We start from the raw sequence: 21,898 nt of genomic DNA, 5'->3' as shown, positions 1-21,898 counted from the left end.
CCAATATATAGGAAAAAAACATATAAGACGCCCTGGCATACTAAGAGGCTAAAACATCTGAGGAATGTTAAGTGCAAATCTTTAAAACAGTATAAAAGAACTGGAGATTCGGCGCACTACTCAAAATTTCAAAACGATTTAAAGGCATTCAAGTGCTTGAATAGGTTTTTGTACAGAAATTATGTTCTGAGCTTTGAGAGTAATATAATGTCGAACTCAAAGTCGTTTTGGCGTTTCATAAAGTCAAAAAAGGCCTGCTCATCTGTCCCTAGTAATGTGTTTTTCAACGACAAATCTGCAATCAATGCAGTTGATGCTGCGAATCTATTTGCCAATTTTTTTTGTTCTAATTTCGAACCAGACACTCGCGTCCACTCGAGTTTGCCTTCCATGAGTAACTCAGCGCTCAATTTTGGATCTTTGCGTGTTTCCGTTACGGATGTGGTTAATGGTATTGGGAAGCTTAAGCTGTCTACTAAGACGGACTCAGATGGTCTTTCTGTCATATTGTTGAAAAACTGCTTGTGTTTGGCTGATCCTCTTTCAATTATCTTCAACAACTCTTCTGGCCACTGGGACATTTGTGGATGACTGGAAGCTAACTTCAATTTCTCCGATATTCAAGAGTGGTAACAAAAATGATGTTCGTAATTACAGACCTATTTCGAAGCTCTCATGTGTTTCCAAACTTTTTGAGATTATAGTAAATGATAAATTATACTTTGCAGTTAAGGGCCTAATTTCGAATAATCAGCACGGATTTGTTTCAAAACGGTCCACTGTTACTAACTTATCTATTTTTTCTGAATACTGCTTTTCCGCTTTTCATAATAGATTGCAAGTTGATACAATATACACTGACTTTTCAAAGGCTTTCGACAAGGTTTCGCACCAGATACTCTTGGCTAAGCTTATGGCTTTGGGTTTTCATTCCACATTTTTGAAGTGGATTGCGTCGTATCTTTCAAATAGACAATGCGTTGTTGAAATAGACAACGCCACGTCCCAGCCCTTCATTGCTTCCTCTGGGGTCCCGCAAGGAAGTATTCTAGGGCCTCTATTTTTTATATTATTTATAAATGATATCGGCTCATGCTTCGCTTTTGCGGAATACTTGTTGTATGCAGACGATTTGAAAATTTTCGCCACCATAAAGAGTTCTCGTGACTCTGAAAGGCTGCAATCGGACCTCCTCAATGTTGAAAACTGGTGTTGTTTAAATCGTCTTACTCTTAACATCAAAAAGTGTTTTCACGTGACTTTTTCTAAATCGGCTAATGTTCTACGGACTTCATATAGTATTGCGGGCTGTGCCCTGGAATCCGTTGAGGAAATTAAAGACTTGGGTGTATTTTTTGACGCGAAATTTGGTTTCGCTAACCAAGTTAACTACGTTATTACTCGGTCTTATGCCATGCTAGCGTTCATTCGTAGAAATTGTTCAGCTTTCACCAACCCTCACACCCTCAAGTCTCTTTATTGTTCTTTTGTCAGATCGAGACTGGAGTATGCTGCTATAATTTGGAGACCATACCATACTAGTCACTCTAATCGTATCGAGAGAGTTCAAAAAGTTTTTTTACGTTTTGCTCTCCGTTCTTTGAATTTTTCTGATCCTTTGCCGTCATATGAATCGAGATGTCTTTTAATTGAACTGAGTACGCTTGTAAATAGACGAACCATCTTATCGTGCTCGTTTATCATTGGCTTAATTTCTGGAGCTGTTGATTGTCCATCGCTCCTGGAAAAAATTCAGTTCAATGTTCCCTGCAGAAACTTGCGGCACTTTGAGACCTTTAAAATTAGTTTTGCAAGGACCAACTATGCGGTAAACGCGCCTTTTGCGAGGGCTTGTGCGGATCTCAATTTGTTTTTCAGTTCTTCAGGTGTTGACTGCACTTCTTCGTATGTAACCCTAATTAGTCATTTAAGATCTTTCTACTCTTAATATTATGCTAGTCTGTAAAAATTTGTAAATTTAAAGACTCAAATAAATAAATAAATAAATAAATAACTTGCTTTAATTTTAAATTAATATGTATTAGAGTGCAAGCAATCCCTGCAAAGATTCGGGATAGGGCGAAACATACCTCTATATTGGGTCCCAGGACATGAGGGAATAGATTGGAATGAAAAGGAGGATTAGCTAACTAAAAAGGGCGCATCCCTCGAAGCTTGCTCCGTAGACGTTCCAATTGGATTGGGCGAGGGTTGCACGTTATCGACGAAGCAGGAAAAGCGTTAACCCAATGCGGGGCGGCAAAGTGTCGAAGATCCTGTGCAGGTCTTACAACCTTAAAGTAACAACTTATCTTATCATTAAAAAGACGGGACTGTCGGCTTATGACAGATTTTCTGACTGAACGCCGCCTTCTGGCGTCACATGCTTTTAAATTGGACCTTTTCAGTGAAAGCAAATGTAGGAAGTGCGGGTTGGAGGAGGAAACGATCAAGCACATTTATGTGAGGTTCTAACGGACCGGTCAGTTCAACCTAACTTAACATAACTTTGCTTTAATTCGTCAGAATTTCACAAGTATTTTCTGGATGTGGAACAATGCTCATTCAGCATAAAGTGCAGTGTGAACGAACTTGTTTACGCTCATTGAGTGCTTTTTGGCACAAGTGGCATGCAAGAGTTTAAAATCATATGATCCGCTGCATGATAAAACTATATATACATATAAAACATGATAAAACCAGACAGGTGAAGTCAATTTTACAATACTCGCTCTCATATTGTTGTAGCAGTGCTTCCTCCCATCCAATAGGTGCGACCACTCACAAATTGTCATCAATATACTCTACTCCCTTCTGCCTTTTTCCAATTTACCTTCATCGACCCACTCAATTCCTCTAGCCCTTTTATTCTTCAGTAAATCTTCCCCATTTTCCTCTTACTATTCCTGCTCTTGCTTTAATCTAAGTCTAACTCTCTTTATTGCTCTTAGTCGTATCCTAATGTTATTTTTACTCTTCTCTTATTCCTACTTTTTCTCAAACCATTACCCTTATTTTTACTTTTACTCTCACTCCCCCTTCTCTTGTTTCTTTTACTTCTCAACTTCCCTCGAACTTCCTCTGCTTTTCCTTCTCCATTTCCTCTTAGGGATGGTATATTATTATCTTTCTTATCTTTCTTTCCTTTCGACTTCCCATTTCTAAAGTAGGATATATCGAGTTTGGCTTTTTTCCACACATTGCATTACTAAGGAAGTAAAAAAGTAGCAAAATAGTACGAAAAATAGTTCCTGCCTACTGCTTTCAAATTCCTGAACGGATTATGAAAGCCATCAAATTTTTGTTGTTGCACTACTGACTTAGAACACTACGGACTCAATCAGTCTATGTGAGGTCCTCATGGACCGGCCAGTTCAACCTACTACTGAATTAGTATATCTGGTTTTATTACATCAAGGATGCGGTGCGCTGAATGTCGGATAACCTCAATTGGATTTCCGAAAACGTGAAGTGGTTTAAAAAAATTTAGTTTATGGATTTTCCAAAACTTAAGGTTTTAGTAATTTAGGAAAAAGCTGTCAAAACTGTGCGAGTTGACTTGAAACCCTAAATTCTTTATTTCTGCTAAGAAAATAATAATACGGGAAATTTGGTATTTTTGATGCGTTTTCACGCTTCAAAAGAACAGAGGTCAATTAGGTTCCGCGGTAAGTACCTATCCCAAGCCCACACAGCATTTAGATGATAAATTTTTGAACTTTCCTTCATATCAATACAATTTGACTACTCCTTGCGAATAAATACTGAGTTTTCATACAGTTGAACAAAATAAATAATAAAATAAGATTACTTTTAATGATCAAAAACTGAAAATCATTTTTCGATCACTTTTTGAAATAATTTTCGAATAACTTTGATGAATAAATTTTAAGATTTTATAAAAATGAACATAGAGAATAATAAAACTTGTTTGCTTTTGATGATCAATAACTGAGAACAATTTTTCAATCACAATTTGGAATCATTTTTGAATTTAATTTCTTTAACTTCGGTGATCAAAAATTTAAAATCATTTTTCAATCAACTTTCTTAATATTTGCAGACTACCTTTCTTGAATAAATGATGAATTTTTTACTTGTTAAAACTATACTTCTCATTGAAAATATGATTAATCTTCATTAGCTCACAATTTTTCAATCATAAAATCCAAAAAAATTACAAATATACAACACATATTCAAGACTAAAAGTAATATAAGTGCTGCTGCTAACCTAAGATGTCTTCTAGCATTTCTCTAGATGAGGCTTCCCAGAAAAGACATACTGGATGGAACCGATGTACGGAAGTTGTAAGCTGTTTAACCGCTGGTAAGTTAAGCTTGATCGACACGCCTGGACCCGGCTTCAACATCCTCCATGAGCTATGATTGTCGAAAACATCTAGTTATATTTAAAGAATGATATGAGACATAGTAAAATCGTGATTTTTAAAGTGACATCGTTACCATAATCTAAGATGATGATCATAGATGATGTTGGATGTTGTAGTCGTGTGTGTGTACAACGGTCAAATTAATTACTACCTGCGGTTCAAAAAGCTTACTTCTGAGCTTCCAGATGCTTTCACCCCCTGATGAAATATGATCTTTATATAGTATTTAGTTATGTATTAAATATGATGGACAAATGAACCACAATCTTATTCACAAATGATTCCAAATCATCATATAATATGATTGAAAATTGTTCTTAAATGTGATCAAAAAATGACTGTGAAAAGTAATCAAATGTTATTCCAAAAGAAGTAAAGTACAATCTTCCAGTAATATCAAGTATGATAAAAAGATGAATAAAAAGTGTTTCGAAATATGTATCATAAATGATTATTCAAGAATAATCACATTTATGGTACATTTTTCTCCCGACGATACGTTAATTTTCGAACAGAAAATGCTTTTAAATTTGAACGTTTTTAATCATCTTGGGGTATGATATTTGAATATTTTTTTATCAAAATTTTCAAAAAATGCTGGCTGGGAGAAAGCAGTTCAAGAAAATGTAGTGGCGCCGTTTAATAAGGTTTTTTTCGGACATAGTGGAGCACGTGCACAATGAGCTTTTCCACAATCTCGAATTCAATACTGTGATGTTGGTACGCCTCCAATAACTTCTCTAGGCCAATTAGTGCACTTGTCTGCCAAATATGTTCAGATTGGGGTCCATATTTGAGAAGGATCCAAGTCTTGTGTCGTCAACATCAGCTTGAACAAAATTGAGCTCACCATCACGTACAATCGATCGGACCTTAATCGCAGCAGGGATCATCGCTCTATGATCTATGATTTATGTACTTAAATTGAATGGACAAGAGCCATTTGTTTGCATATACAATATTGAAAATCAATATTTTTGTTTTTGAAATTTGACATTTAGGTTGAAAAGTATGCTCAAAAAAATTCTAAATTTTTATTTTGTACTGCCTTACCGACAGTTTCCAGTGATTTAGGTTTTTTCTCTATTTAGGTAGAAATTAGGTCAACTCGCGCACCATGATTCAGCCACAAGAGGTTTGCTCGACAGACACATTTTTTGACAATTGCGGCCATTTTGCTCCCAAATCGAATTGACATCCGTTAACTGTGTTGTTTCTTTGCGAATTTTCGAAAAATATTAGTAGTAGAAATAGGAAGCAATCAGTTTACAAATACCGGATAAGTACTAAACTGCATAATTCCTTAGAACATTTTTTTTTAATTTTATAGTGAATTTATTAACTATGCCTCGATCCATTAGTATGACTGAACATTGAACATAGGTAATTTTATGAAAAGTGAGGACACCAAGAAATCGTACACTTTCGTAAACCTATGAATATACGAAACATAACCAATTCATCGTTCAACGTCAAAAGCTCGACTTTTAAATCGATTCACGTAAAAATGACATTAGTAAATAATGGAGATATAACGAAATGTGCTCATTGGGCATGTTAACTTATTCAGGTAAAAGTCTAGAACAGGAGTTTTCTGCTAATACGCATCCAAAAATATCGAGAGAGGTGACCTCGACAACAATAGTCCGAAGGCGGAAAAGAAAAATTTATCTCTGTCCGGAGATATTTGCATTTGAAGATGGCAATTTTCATGTGATTTTTGTAATGTTTTTGTGCACTGAAAAAGATTTTGTGTACAAAATGTGTTATTTTTTATAAGCTCGGCTGAAGGCCACCAACGCCACCCGGGGCCATTTTTCGGTTTTTCGTCAATATCTTTTGAACGACCTAAATTTTTATTTCTGCCTTCGAATTATTGTTATCGAGGTCAATAGGCGTCTTTTGAAACTTCTCTCCATATCTTTGGGTGCGTATTAAAAGTCGACCTTCTGTTCTATTAATTCCGTATGTTCGGAACATTCGTCTCCATTTAAGAATTTTGGGAATCGGTTTATATTTGGAATATTTTGTATATACTTATTTGATATATTCGGATCTCGTGAGGTAGTTTCAAATGAACGTATTCCGGATATTTTAAATTAAGGGTTTAAGGGAACGCTTCCATGAATACTTAACGGAAAAGAGCTTTCCAAAATTTCAAAATAAAAAGGTGAATACTCCCTGTGTAGCAGGACCGCACAAAAGTTTAACTCTTCTGTCAAAGTCAAGGTAGGAATATAAAGTTCTCAAGACAATAAGCCCTTTTCTTTTATTTTTGTTTTTGTCAGTTCATTGCGGTTGCTGAGTAGCCGCTGCTGTGCACGATTTTTAGCTATCTCAAAATATTTTTCAAAAATTTCCCAATTTAGGATTTGTCACAATACCGCCCTATATTAGAGTTAGATTGAAGAACGCTTCATCTCAGAATGCTTTTCATTAACTCCCTCTTCTGACAAAATGCATTGAACTTATGCTCATATAAGGAATTTTTGAAACAAATTTGAGATAGTGCATTTTTAATTAAAATTCTAACGTACGACATTCTTCAAACTATTTCTGACCGACCAAACCAACATAACTTTATCAATTATTTAGTAGAAAATGAATTATTTCCCCAAAAACTAATGTACTACCAAAAATAATTTTCTACTACAATTTTCACTGAAGCGGATTGAATTATTCCCCGTTTTCCTTACTTCGTAAAAGCAACCCGTCCAGATTTTTCAATTTGGGAGTGTCAACGATCTGTCATCATTGGAGAACAAACCTCTAGTAAATGAATCATGCTCACGCACAGCCTAAAAATTATTAAAAAATTAAAGTCATTCAAAAATTTTCATGTAAAAAGAAAACTCAATTAAAAAATCATTTAAAAATTAAAGTATAAAGTACAAAGTATAATATTTTTGTTATAATAGTTAACACTATAATTGGGTTCTTGTTGTTGTTGTTGTAGCGATAAGGATTGCGTTCTCGAAAATGACGGTTGGATTGGGAAAACATTGGTTAGAGCTTAAGCCAAACAAATGTTTTTTGAGTAGTTAACTGAATTTAAGAAAACGTCAATTTAACTTTCGAAAACTAACCTAACCTAGCTTTCGAAAACGTCAGTCGGATTTAAAAAAATTATTTTTGGGATTTTTGAAATTTATGTGGTACACTAAATTTTAGAAAACCTCATGTGATTGAATAAGATTTTTGAAAACAATATTAAAAATATCTATTCGGAAAATTGACAGTTGGTTTTAAAAAACGTTTTCTGTGTTTTCGAAAACGCTTCTTGTATTTTCAAAACCTTAATTGATATTTCTAAATTTGAAAAATTGTATTTTGTTCTTGGAATAGTAAGTAGAAAAATTTTCAGACAACCTGCCGTAGCTGCGCAGATAGATCCATTTCGAAGGGTGCTAAGCCTTCATCATCAGTACGCTTTAGGCATGCTGCGCTAACCATTTAGCTATACAGCGGTGGTTTGTTTGACTGGCAAATTTGCTACTTCTATTCCTTTTTACCAACTATATTTATTCAGTGTTGCGCCATCTGGTGCAAATCACTGATAATGCTGGATTTTTGTTTATTGTCAATTACTTTGTTTGACATTCCCAAGTGCTCATGGTTTATTAACAATTGTTTTTTTGTTTTTATCGGCCTATTGATAAATCATTCAAGGTTCGAATCGAGCTCAAGGCCAGAACAATAATTTTTTTCTAATGATAATTATTGTTATTTTTTAATTTTTCTAAATTTGAAAAATTGTATTTTGTTTTTGGAATAGTAAGTAGAAAAATTTTCAGACAACCTGCCATAGCTGCGCAGATAGATCCATTTCGAAGGGTGCTAAGCCTTCATCATCAGTACGCTTTAGGCATGCTGCGCTAACCATTTAGCTATACAGCGGTGGTTTGTTTGACTGGCAAATTTGCTACTTCTATTCCTTTTTACCAACTATATTTATTCAGTGTTGCGCCATCTGGTGCAAATCACTGATAATGCTGGATTTTTGTTTATTGTCAATTACTTTGTTTGACATTCCCAAGTGCTCATGGTTTATTAACAATTGTTTTTTTGTTTTTATCGGCCTATTGATAAATCATTCAAGGTTCGAATCGAGCTCAAGGCCAGAACTATAATTTTTTTTCTAATGATAATTATTGTTATTTTTTAATTTTTCTAAATTTGAAAAATTGTATTTTGTTTTTGGAATAGTAAGTAGACAATTTTTCAGACAACCTGCCATAGCTGCGCAGATAGATCCATTTCGAAGGGTGCTAAGCCTTCATCATCAGTACGCTTTAGGCATGCTGCGCTAACCATTTAGCTATACAGCGGTGGTTTGTTTGACTGGCAAATTTGCTACTTCTATTCCTTTTTACCAACTATATTTATTCAGTGTTGCGCCATCTGGTGCAAATCACTGATAATGCTGGATTTTTGTTTATTGTCAATTACTTTGTTTGACATTCCCAGTGCTCATGGCTTATTAACAATTGTTTTTGTTTTTATCGGCCTATTGATAAATCATTCAAGGTTCGAAGTAGAAGTAGCAAATTTGCCAGTCAAACAAACCACCGCTGTATAGCTAAATGGTTAGCGCAGCATGCCTAAAGCGTACTGATGATGAAGGCTTAGCACCCTTCGAAATGGATCTATCTGCGCAGCTATGGCAGGTTGTCTGAAAAATTTTCTACTTACTATTCCAAAAACAAAATACAATTTTTCAAATTTAGAAAAATTAAAAAATAACAATAATTATCATTAGGAAAAAATTATTGTTCTGGCCTTGAGCTCGATTCGAACCTTGAATGATTTATCAATAGGCCGATAAAAACAAAAAAAACAATTGTTAATAAACCATGAGCACTTGGAATGTCAAACAAAGTAATTGAAAATAAACAAAAATTCAGCATTATCAGTGATTTGCACCAGATGGCGCAACACTGAATAAATATAGTTGGTAAAAAGGAATAGAAGTAGCAAATTTGCCAGTCAAACAAACCACCGCTGTATAGCTAAATGGCTAGCGCAGCATGCCTAAAGCGTACTGATGATGAAGGCTTAGCACCCTTCGAAATGGATCTATCTGCGCAGCTATGGCAAGTTGTCTGAAAAAATTTTCTACTTACTATTCCAAAAACAAAATACAATTTTTCAAATTTAGAAAAATTAAAAAATAACAATAATTATCATTAGAAAAAATTATTGTTCTGGCCTTGAGCTCGATTCGAACCTTGAATGATTTATCAATAGGCCGATAAAAACAAAAAAAAAAACAATTCTTAATTGATATTTTAAATGGTCAATTGGATCAAATGGGGTTTCGAAAACGTCACGTATGAAAGTACTTTTGACCTCAAACATTATTTTTTGAATAGTCACCGAACTTAAAAAATAGCGAATTGGATTTTCGAAAATGTCAGTTAGACTTAAAAAACGTTACTTCGATTTTTCATAACGTTAACTGGAGTTTAGGTTAGTCAATTGGGTTACTTGAATTTATTTATTTATGAAAATTGTTTTGATCTAATATTTTGGACAAATTAAAGAATAATTGGCGGTCACTGGGAGTTTGACATCTTTAGTGTTGACTTACAATTTCATATAGAGTGGAAGGTAGCTAGAGGTTTGAAATGGGAAAAATCACCATAATCCATCTCACATAACCCCTTATACCTAAATACATACATAAATGTTGTTACGCATCATTCCAAAGTCAATAAAGGAAATTCCTGCTTACGTCAGTTATACTTCAATATACTTTTTGCAATATACATTAATAGAAGCCATAAGTTTTTTAGAAAAATATATACATACAGTGGAATCACGGCCTCGAACGTTTATCTCCAGCACGTCCACTATCGTCACGACTACGCGCTCGTCGCTCGCGTGCACGTTTACGATCTTTTTGCCACGTTTTCTTCGACGTCTACTATCACCACACCACCACCACCACCACCACCTCCGCCTCCGCCACCGCCGCCGCCGCCATTATTATTGCCACCACCACCCCTGTCGCCATCTAATGAATCGTCACTTTCATAAGAGGTGTAAGAATCATCAGGTGAGTCGTAAGACGGATATGGCATTGGTGGCGGGTAAATGGGTGCTGGTGTACTGGACGGACTGCCACCTACAACGTTTAGCATTTCGAAATCATCTTCATCCTCATCCACCGCAATAGGCGCATTATATGGTTCCGGTGATTGGTAGCGTGGTTTTTCCTGTAGGGAGAGAAGGGAAAGTTTTGCTAAATGTATCATTTTGAAAGTTTTTCAGTTAAAAGGCAGGTATTTAATGTAGCTACAAATCATGGCGGAACGATACAAGGTGGCAGCATGGTGACATACCTACAAACATAAATAAAATTCCATGTACTTTGTTTTTGTAAATTCGATGGACAAATGTCAAAATCGTACTGCGCCGGAAGTTGATGTATCAAATCAAATAAAAAAGTTTATAACCAGCTGTCCCATGCTGCCACCTTGTATCGTTCCGCCATGCTACGAATTTGGCCATTTTCACTATTTTGAAACAGAATTTTTAATTCCAAACTTTGTTTTGTCATTTCTTTTCGTAAATACAATTTTAAATTTACTTTCGCATGTCAGAGGCCGTGATTTGTGGGATATAAATTACTCTTAAGAAGAAACCTATCCATGCAAGAAGCATCCTTGGGTGGCACCAAAATCCAATTTTCAATGTAAGCAAAATACTTTGGGCTTACACTGTACAGAACCATCACGTGGAATGCTCAAATAGATGCTAAGCAACAAGAGCTTTTTTCGCCTGCACTCGACTCTATGGCAAAACATGGGGGCTATCTCCAAAAATGCTATACTGGACATTTAATACTGTTGTGTAGATAATAGTCACGTATGCTTCCTCAGTTTGGTGGCCGAAGACCACGCAAAGAACAGCACTAACAAAATTTAGCAAACTGTATCGCCTAGTTTGTATTGGCATAACGGGTGCGATGAGCACGTCCCCTGCTGATGCTCTTAGAGACTTAGAGGCAATACCTCCTTAATAGAGAAAGAGGCAATACTTGCTGCACAAAGAGCGGAAAGATAATAGGGCATATGAAAGTAATAAAAAATTCAAAGGAAATCCCGTATTACAACTAAGTGAGGCAATGGCCCGACCACTTCGCTCAGAATATCACGGCATTTCGAGGTGTCCATTGTGGACAGAACTCTTTAGGAAACAGGAAATACTTATACTGACCCGACTCAGAGGTCAAGTTCACGGATGGATCAAAATTTGATAACGGAACTTCAAGAAATCGATACCTAAAGGATGCTACCTAAATATTTTTCTGGCAGAAATCCATGCAATGAAAGTTTGCGGTATAGAATGTAATAGAAAGGGCTTATCCTCTACGAGTAACCTCATAATGTGAGACTACAGCCGGGCAGCCTTAAGTGCCTTGCGCTCTTACACCTCTACTTCTGAGCTAGGGGATGAATACATTGGAGTTTTAAATGGTTTGGGAGCCAAAAACAAGGATTTGTTAGAATAGGTTCCCGGGCATCAGGTACATGAAGGTTGTGAACAGACAGACTACGTAACCAAGCAGGGTGTTTTAGCCACATTCTTTGGTCCAGAGATTTTCTGTGGACTCACAAAGGCACACGCTAGGGAAACCATAAGTAACTGGAAAACAAAACAGTCCAGACAACACTTGTATGAATGCCCAGGCCAAGGCAGGCAATTGTTTATACTCCCAGTAACGTGTTAGGGGGTTAGAATATACCCGCGGTAGGTATGCCTGTCGTAAGAGGCGATTAAAATGCCGGATTGAAGGGATTTGTGTAGCGCAGCCCTTTCAGGTTGTCAGCGCAATACATAGCTTCTCCAAACCCAATTGTCAAACTCACCTATCCGTGGCGAATTCTGTTTCATGAACAGCCGAGGCTTTGGCGACTCCGAACTCCTCATGGATGTAGGGTGTGGGAGGGCGGGATGGCCTAGAAGGTCGCATGTGGTCATAACAAATCGTTCCCAAGATGGTCGGGCTTGGTACCGGAACGTATCGGATCTGCATCCGGCAAAGGACCATCAACTCGATAACACTCCTCAAGGCCTTCGGAGAGTGTCCTTATCGCTACAACAACAACATAGTATCATGCGAATTCATTAATCTAAGCATACAGCACCTAAGAACTGTCGCTGGGTACGAGACACTGTAGTCTACGATATCACCCAAGTAAGGTAAATCTGTCGCTTTTGTTTGAAGGATGGATGAAACGCCGGTTCACATTCTCTGCCAATGTTTCGCTCCGCCAAGGCAGAGAGTCTCCCATCTAGGTAGCGTAACTATTAATCTCTTTGAGATATGGAGTAAAAGGCCTAAAGAGGTACTTGAATACTGTAAGGCTGATATGTACTGTAAGAGGCTGATATGTCGAAAGATTAGACTTCTCTGTTTATTTTGTTTACACGAGAGGGTAAGAATAACAAAAGCAAAAATAAAAACCAAAAACCAGGTGTAAACAGAAACAGCTTACAAAGAGCAAAACAGAGAAATCGGGACGAATAAATCATAAATAATTATCCGAGAAGAGAAAATTCGATTGTTAGGCTAAACACGAAACAGTGAAAATAAGAGATTGAGATTTCATCATTAGATTTAGGAAAGATTGAAGACAAGCTTGAGTTTCATTCATTCCTGTAAGTAAAATAAACTTTTAAACAGCAAAGTCCATATTTTTGGCGCAAGTTTATGTTGCCGTTAAAGTTGAATTCGACCTTGCCACTTCTGCTCAATTTAGCTTAAATGGCCAAAGTCGAAAAATTAAACTAGCTCAAAATTTAACTGTACTTTTAAAGGGCCAATTAAACTTCCTTAACCCCAACGCCATAGTCGTAACCATACCCATATCCAGAACCATCTCCTATGTGATCGATTAATGGTGACTTAGCCTAAAAATCGTAAAAATCTCATAACAATGAAGAAAACGCAAAACATTACAAACATATACCACAAAAAATTAACCTCTTAGTCGTAACGTATCCAAAACAAGAATAAAATCTACAAAAAGTTATTAAATTCTCCAACTCGAAATATTTTTAGGTTATGGATATGGCGAGAAACCAAAAACCAATTGGTTGGCTATGGTATGGTTATGGCGTTAGCGTTATGGTATGGCACCATTAATCGATTACATTGATTACCATAAGGCAGGTTCGATCAGCTGTTTTATCTGGTTATGGTTTTATGGTTATGTCACCATTAATTGGCCCTTAACTTGCACTGAAAGGCTGGGTTTAAGAAAATATGCCCATCATACGGCGAAGTCAATTAAATACCTTCTCTTTGCGCTCCTTTTCCTTCTCTTTTTCCTCGCGTAACCTTTTACGCTTGCGACGTCTGCTACTTCGACCGCCGCTCACTGTTGCAGCAGGTATTTCTGATTCTTTAGCCTCTTGACGTGATTCCAAACATTTTGGCATTTGCGGTTGCACACCAGACTTTTTCAAAACATTTGCTAACAATTTCTCCACTTCGTCCATGTAATCATCTTTAAAGGAAAAAGGGGAAAAAATTATTAAATAACAAAAATGTTTGCTAATTTTTCATTATGTACCTGCTGGTGGTTGACCCTTTTTGGATCGACGTGTTTTGGCTGACGCATCGGATTTGTGGCCAACGGAGTCACTACCAGCACCTACAGGTGACGGTGCATGATCGTCGGACAAATCAATTATGGGTATTTTTGTAGGCATAACAGCGGCGGTGGCGCCACCATGTTGTGTGTGACCAGTCATCACCTTAGTAATATTGTCATTAGCCGTTTTTACTGTCACCGCGGTTTTAGGGCTGACATTATTTACAGCATTGCCTGGTGTGGCATTTGTTATAACAACATCGTCATCTTCATCATCATCGATTTCGCCATCCTCCAAATCTTCTTCGGCGACAGTCTCAATTTTGTTGGCATCATTTGTAGGCATTACCGCCACATTGACAGCCTCAACCGATTGATCGGTGGTGCTGTCGTCGACTGGGTTGTTAATTATGTCACTACAACTTACTATAGTATTACTTTCCTCGGGCATTTTTGCATAGGATTCATGTGTTGGTTTGTTGTGGAACTTTTATTTAGCTATCAATGAATTTTCTCTTTGTGAGGACCGTTAAAATGTGTATTTTTGAAACATCTAACGCTTAGCAGTTTTTTGTTCAATTTCATAAAACTTTAGATTTTTGTTGAAATCTGCAAATACAAAAATGAGAATAGCAAAAGGGTTCATTGAAGACCGTTTTCTTCGACACAGTTTTACATTTTTTGTTTTTTTATATAAATTTCAAACTTTTTTTGACATTTGTCAGTTAAGAAAAAGTAAATTATGAGGCTACTCTTTCTTTTGAAGCGCAAAGTATTTAGGAGATGATACTAAATTTAAAAAAAATTATATTTGAAAATCAAGAGTTTAATAAAATTGGTTAAAAGTCTAGAACAGCGGTCGACTGCTAATACGCATCCAAAAATATCGGGAGACTTAGACAAAATTTTTCTTTTCCGCCTTTGGATTATTGTTATGGGTTCAAAACGCGTCTTTTGACACTTCCCCCGATATTTTTGGACGCTTCGATTTGTAAAAGTCAAACAAAAGTGCAGATAGGGCAAGGGTTGTGTCCTATCGGCACCCCGTATTTAATTCTTCTGGGTTTTGATGTTACAATTCTGAACTGCGCCGATGCTTGCCAGCACAAATAATTTGCAGTCCACCTTTTGAGACTGGGAGGAAGGGAAGACCTTTCTAAGTATTGCAGTAAGGTGCTGTGATTGACTGTGTCAAAGGCTTTTGATAAATTTTGCGCTACGAGTACTGTTATATGATGGGGTTCTTGGTTTAGTCCGCAATTTATTTGTGCATTGATGGCGTTTCGCCGGTGGTACAGGACGCCTTCAAGTGTCTTGGCTACTGGCGATAGCAGAGCTATCGGACGATATAAGTATCATATATTACCTGCTTTCCCAGGCTGTGGTATGGGTACCACCCTCGAAAGTGGACAGGGACAGGTTAAAGACGGGCTCCATGTACTTTAATCCCTCATAGCTGCTTTAGATGGTTTAGCAAGTCCGATTACTTTTTTAGTCTCTGTGGCGGTGATGGTAACGCTGAAGGCGTTGAATATTTTGTGATTGTGCTTAGTCGGGTTTAAAAGGGACTTAACGGTTGCCCACTCATTATATGCCGTTTTAGCGTTAGCACGTCATTGAAAGTGGCGTCCTGTTATACGTAGCAAACTAAAGATCTTGAGAAATACTACATACTTGCTCGCACAGCAAGGGTGTCCTGCCACACAATGCAGACATCTTGCTACACTTTTTCACAACTTTTCCCACATTGCAAACTAAATGCCTTGAATCTCAGCCACAAAGTCAACCTGGTCTTAATGGCGCTTATTGTAGATATAGCTTGCTTAATAATGCGGCAGTTACCCGCCGACGTGTGCCGTACGTACGGACGTTTGTCGTACGAAGCACGTTTGACCGAACTCTCAAGCCCGTAGGAATCAATGTATGCAGCTGTGTACATGTACATAACATATTTGTGTGTGTTTTGTTTACAGATAAGCACTGTTGCCATTGACCATTTTGCATGCATGCTTATGGAAACATCAACTTTTCCCAATTTAATTTTTGATATTGTAAAAGGCCGGAATAAATATTAAATAAGTATAAATAGATTACATATTTGTAATCTGCACAACAGTGCAAACGATCAAAAATTAGCGCACAAAAGTTTACTAGGCAGCTCTGTCTAGTTAGAGAGCGATCAGCTGACACGTTCCTACGGAAAAAATCAAAATTGTTTTGATTTCTACGTTCCGGGCTACGTAATGCGGCAGTTACTCACGAACGTACTTACCAAAAACGTGTCAGCTGACACGACCTATCTTATGAGTGTGCAATGTAAACGAAAACTCACCGACGTGCAACGCACGTACGTACGTAGCCCGGAACGTAGAAATCAAAACAATTTTGATTTTTTCCGTAGGAACGTGTCAGCTGATCGCTCTCTAACTAGACAGAGCTGCCTAGTAAACTTTTGTGTGCTAATTTTTGACCGTTTGCAGTTTTATGCAAAAACACCTAATTAAAGTTTGAAAAATTGTGAAAATAATTCGAAATAATTATGTAAAAGTTCAGATTTATATTTATTTAATATTTATATTTAATATTAATTCCAGCCTTTTACAACATCAAAAATTAAATTGGAAAAAGTTGATGTTTCCATAAGCATGCATGCAAAATGGTCAATGGCAACAGTGCTTGTCTGTAAAAAATACACACACAAATATGTTATGTATGTACATGTACACGGACGCACACATTGATTCCTACGGGCTTGAGAGTTCGGTCAAACGTGCTTCGTACGACAAACGTCCGTACGTACGGCACACGTCGGTGGGTAACTGCCGCATAACTGCCGCATAAGACTGTGTAACTCTGTACGGTGTTTGGTTATTGAGTTGAATACGTGGCGGTTAGGCGAGTAGCACTGCTGCAGCTTGGTGTCATTGCACTATCCCACTAAATTGCGTTTCAGTCATGGTATTAACAACACAAAAAATGCGCCAATACCCAGACTTGAGCAATGCTTGAGGAAGTAAAAATATACATATTTTTATTATTATCTACAAGCGCTGACAAGCTTTTATATATGTACATATGTAAGTATGTACTCATGACTATGATTACTCTCCAAACCGGAAAATAGATAAACAATTTATTTTCATAAGCTAGGAAAGAGTAATGGATTTTTGTGTCAGTGGCGTAGTAACGGGGGGATTTTGGGGACCAACCAACCAACAAAAATGTTTTTACACTGAAATATGATACAACAATGCAATGCAGTAAAATTCAAAACTACACAGCAAAAATATTCTCAAGGATGCCGTCGAAACTTTGAATTGTCCAACAAAGAAAGAACGTTTGAAGCGATTGTGTGAAACAACATGGACGGATAGACTAGATGCTGTGATCTGCTTCAAAGAAATGTTTGCTCCAATTTATTTCAGTTTTTAGAAAAAATGCATGACTGTGGAAACGCTGAAAGTTCTAGAAATGCTTTCAGTTATCTACACACTTTGAGGACTGGAGGATTCATTGTGGCAATGGTTGTTATTAACGCAGTTTCAGCGTCTAATGATCTGGATGTTTTGTTGAAAGAAATGAGGGAAAAGGCTAAGTCAAAGTTCAAAGAAATGTTTCTTGATGTTAAATAAATAGCTGAGTCTATCGGAGAAAAGATTGGAGTTCCTAGGATTGTGAGTCGTCAAAAAAATCGAGAAAACTACGAAAACACCTCAGCAGAAGAATATTTTCGCAAATCAAAATTTCATCCCTTTCATCGATCACTTCATATCTTCAGTGTCTAAAGGTAAGTCCACATCGGTAACGAAATAGCAAAGTTGTATAACAATTGTTTTAGAACAATTGCAACTTGTTATACAACCAAGATATCTAATTCTTTTGATCTTTACCGACAACCTCTGGGTAACATGTAACCTGCTATAAAAACAGAAAAAAAGTTACACAACATCGTGTTATACAACATTTTTCAGTTGAATTTCATAACATTGGTTATATAACTGTTTGTAACACGTTTTGTTACTGGTGTGGACGCACCCTTATAGATTCATCAAGCATAAAAACACATTGTCCATTATTGAAAATGTCATTCCCGACAAATTGGTCAGAAAAGTAGGTGAAAGCGTTTCTGAAACTGTCGAAATAATAATGGATCAGTGGCCAGCGATTACTGGAACAGCGGTATCTATGGTGAAAAATGAAGTCCTACTATGGAGACAACGTTGGGTTGGAGCAGAAGATCGCCCAAATACATTCATCTACGCATTGAATCTTTGTAATGAAGAACTTTTTTCACACGTTTTCAAGTTTCTGAAGATTGGAGCCACGTTATCTGTAACCATTGCCAGCAGTGAACGAAGTTTTTCAACTTCGAGGCGTTTGAAAAATTGGATAAGAAATTTAACGGGAGTAGATTGGCTGGATGAACTTGCTCTATCAAGTATCAATAGAAATATTGATATCACAATGGAAGAAGTCATTGACCGATTCGCTCAAAAACAGGGGACAATCAATTTGTAATTTTGCTTTTTACTATTAATTATTACAACAACATTTTCAGTAAATAGATCACTGAATAAATACAATACTATTTTCTCCAATAACATTATTCCATACAATAAGTACTTATCATCACTTAACAAAATTTGAATTTTAAATTTTGTGACCTCCCCCCACCCCGCCCCCCGCTCTAGCCACCCGAATAATTCTTTTACTACGCCACAGTTTCGTGTTTTTTTCTTTCTTTTTTTAATACGAAGTTCTTGTAGCAAATATTATTAAATAAAAGCTGTTCGCATCCAAACTGGAACAGCAAAAGTTTTTAAAACAAAATCAAATGGATAACTAAATAATTGATCAAAAATAGTAAAATTAAAACAATTAATTGATTTTGCTAATTAACACTTGATGCTTTGAAATTTCCATAATAATGTTGAAGCTTTCATTATACATTCTAACTTATTCACCTCGCAACGTAAATATGAAGAATAAGTAATTCAACACATTCGCTGCACACTGGAGCAGTTCGCAACTTTACTTGCTTAAAAGGGTTTACATTTTAAGGGCCTGCCAAACTTGCGATATCCATTTCCATGTAAAACAGCTGATTCAACCAATCTTATGGAAATGAATATAATTGGTAATGGTGACATACTATAACGCGCTAGCCATAACCCTACCATAGCCAACCAATTGGTTATTTGTATTTCGCCTTACCCATAACCTATAAATATTTCGAGTTGGTGAATTTGTTAACTTTTTGTATATTTTATTTAATGTTTTGGATACGTTTTTTTTTTTTTTTCTTGCATTTTCTTCTCATTTATATACTTATCACAATTTTTAGGTTATGGGACCAATAACCTATGCCAGGTTGAATAAAATTATGGTTATGACTATATTTGAGACGGCTATAAGGGGTTTTTCTCTATACTTGCTTCTTACAATGTGGTACGACGTTTCACTGCAGTGAAGTACTCGCGCAGTTCTCTACTAAATACACACCTGAGTACGTAGTATGGCATTTCGGAAAAACGAAAAGTTGTACATAAACATCATCAATATGGTGAGCTACCATAAAAATTTTTTGAAACGAAGGCGCAAGCCATGTGTAATGAAAGGAATTACGAATTGGTATTTTCTTTGTATCTGAGAAGAAAAATCGAAGGGCGTTCACACGCTGAGTTTCCAAGCATAGGTCAATGGAATGCATAAGGAGCAAATAAATATGATTTTAGCTGTGGTACATATGTACTTACACATGTAGGTATTTACATATTTATGTATGCATGTATTAACATGTCTTTGCAAAAATGTTTATGCTTTTACCTGCGGTTATTGTCACCTAAATAGCTCTCATTTTCATTTTTACACGTATTTATTCACAATAACAGGAGATTCGCGCAAAAGTTAACTCTCGATAACTCATGGTTAACTTTTCTGAGCTGAGACCACTTTTACAAATGCTCTAATCTACATTAAATCCGGGCCCGTATTACGTGTTACGATCAGCGGCTGAAAACCATTTTGACTCAAGCTATAAATATGCAACTGTCAAACTTTTTCTAAAAATTATAATACGTTATGGATCTAACGAGTACTATTTGTGGCTAGTTCAAATATGCCATTAATCCGATCCACCATTTCAGAGCTATTGTGATTTAAAAAATGAGTTTCGATCACGGATCGTAACACGTAATACGGGCCCGCTATAATTAATATACATGCAACATCCCTAAGAACTATTAATTTAAATGTCAAATTTTCACTTTCCTGTTTCGTTTCTTGCTTTCGTGTCGAGATGACACCCTAGACGTGGTTCTTTGTCTATGAAAAAAAAATCGGCATCCGTTATATGTAAACTAGGTCTTAAGACATTTTTTAAATCCGAAATATTTTTTGGCAACAGAAAAACCAGCGCGTATTCCTCCAATTTTCGTATATTTCGTGAATTTCCGTGTTTTTATCGAATTACGGTGTGAAAAATTATTGTCAGTGCTAAAGATTGCACAAGTTTAGTGAGTCAGCTTTTGAGGCTGTGAGCTTTGCAACAAAGCCGAAAACATCAACTCAAACGCTCTAATTGATAGTTTCGTTTAGTGATCTGCTCTAGCTTACGCCACGTTCAAATATTTCACGTAATTGACTAATGAAATCCAGATCACGGATTTCTGTACCAACAATTGTGGATAAGACATGTGTGATATATTAAGCATAGACGTCACAATAACAAATAGTCGCTATCACCTGATTTTTAAGATACTATCATGGTTTCATCTCTTGCACATCCATCAGTTTTCAAAAATTTTATAAATTCGAAATTAAAACAATATATGTGGCCCGGTCTATGAAAACGTGGCTTATGACTAAAAAAACAGTTGTTAACAGCTGTCTTGCAAAAAAAACAGCTGTTTCTCTCAATTTCTTTTCATAGACCGGGTCACATATGTCACCAACTCAAATATCATAGGTTATGGATAGGTATGGCGAAATATCAAAAACCAATTGGTTGGCCATCAAATACATTGTTATTCGTAAGTTTGGTTTAATCAGCTGTTTTGTATGGATACGGATATGGCAACTTTGCCAGGCCCTAACTTGAAAGAAAGCAAGAGATTGATAGTGAGAAAGGATAGGCGTCACAACTATGAATCGAACAAAGAGGTGCGCCTGTCGACCATTTGCTTGAGATTAAATTTTCTACTTGCCAATGTAATTCAGAAACATATTTACGGAACTGGGTCTTTTCCCCACCATCTCACATTTTATTTCTTTCAAAAACGTCATTAAAAATGCCATCATTAAAAAAACTACATATTGAATCCAACCTCTTTCTCAACTTGAAAACCCGTCATTAGATCCCATCAGGACGTTCTCTCTCAGAATACCGCGCAAGAGCGCCCTATATAAAAAAATCGTTTGTTAACATCCTATCTCAGGGGCTATATTCAAAAAAAAAATAAATAAAAATTCCGAGATAGACCGTGTTTGAAAAAAAGCAGAGATATGACGTTCTTGGATGAAAGTGTGATGTGGGGCTTTTGAAGCTCGGCATTTTTTTAAACGAAAGTCGAGCTATTTCGATGAATAATACATGATATTCATTTGAATGCACATTGTATGTAAATATGTTGGTATGTACGATCGATTAATGTATACATTAGGGTGGCCCCAGTTTCCCGAAGTATGTCGATTATCGATCTAACCCCCCAGAAGTATTGAATTAGCCTTAAAATTTGTATGTGCAAAAAAGATTTAGATGTTGCGCAAGCAGCTTGGAACTCGTAAAAACGGCAAATTTCTACATTTCTTTGGTCCACCCTGGTTCATTTATTGTGTGCGGCCGCCTTGTTGTTGTTGTTGTAGCAGTGCTTCGCCCCACCTAATAGGTGCGACCGATCAC

General features: G+C 36.5%; 1 protein-coding gene across 1 annotated transcript in view; it reads right to left on the bottom strand.

The window, feature by feature from the left end:
• The window catches only part of su(sable) (suppressor of sable), a 55,447-nt gene that overhangs the window by 14,203 nt on the left and 19,346 nt on the right, over positions 1-21,898 (bottom strand). Inside the window, 6 exon segments of the mRNA XM_067779381.1 lie at positions 7,161-7,191; positions 10,216-10,300; positions 10,303-10,329; positions 10,365-10,611; positions 13,700-13,911; positions 13,978-14,607. Coding sequence (XP_067635482.1) covers positions 7,161-7,191; positions 10,216-10,300; positions 10,303-10,329; positions 10,365-10,611; positions 13,700-13,911; positions 13,978-14,449 — 1,074 coding nt within the window. The 5' untranslated portion in view covers positions 14,450-14,607.

Source organism: Eurosta solidaginis, chromosome 4 (genome assembly GCF_040869045.1).
Source record: "Eurosta solidaginis isolate ZX-2024a chromosome 4, ASM4086904v1, whole genome shotgun sequence".
In the NCBI taxonomy this organism is placed as follows: domain Eukaryota; kingdom Metazoa; phylum Arthropoda; class Insecta; order Diptera; family Tephritidae; genus Eurosta; species Eurosta solidaginis.
The sequence above is the reverse complement of the archived record's forward strand: the minus strand, read 5'-3'. Positions and strand labels throughout refer to the sequence as shown.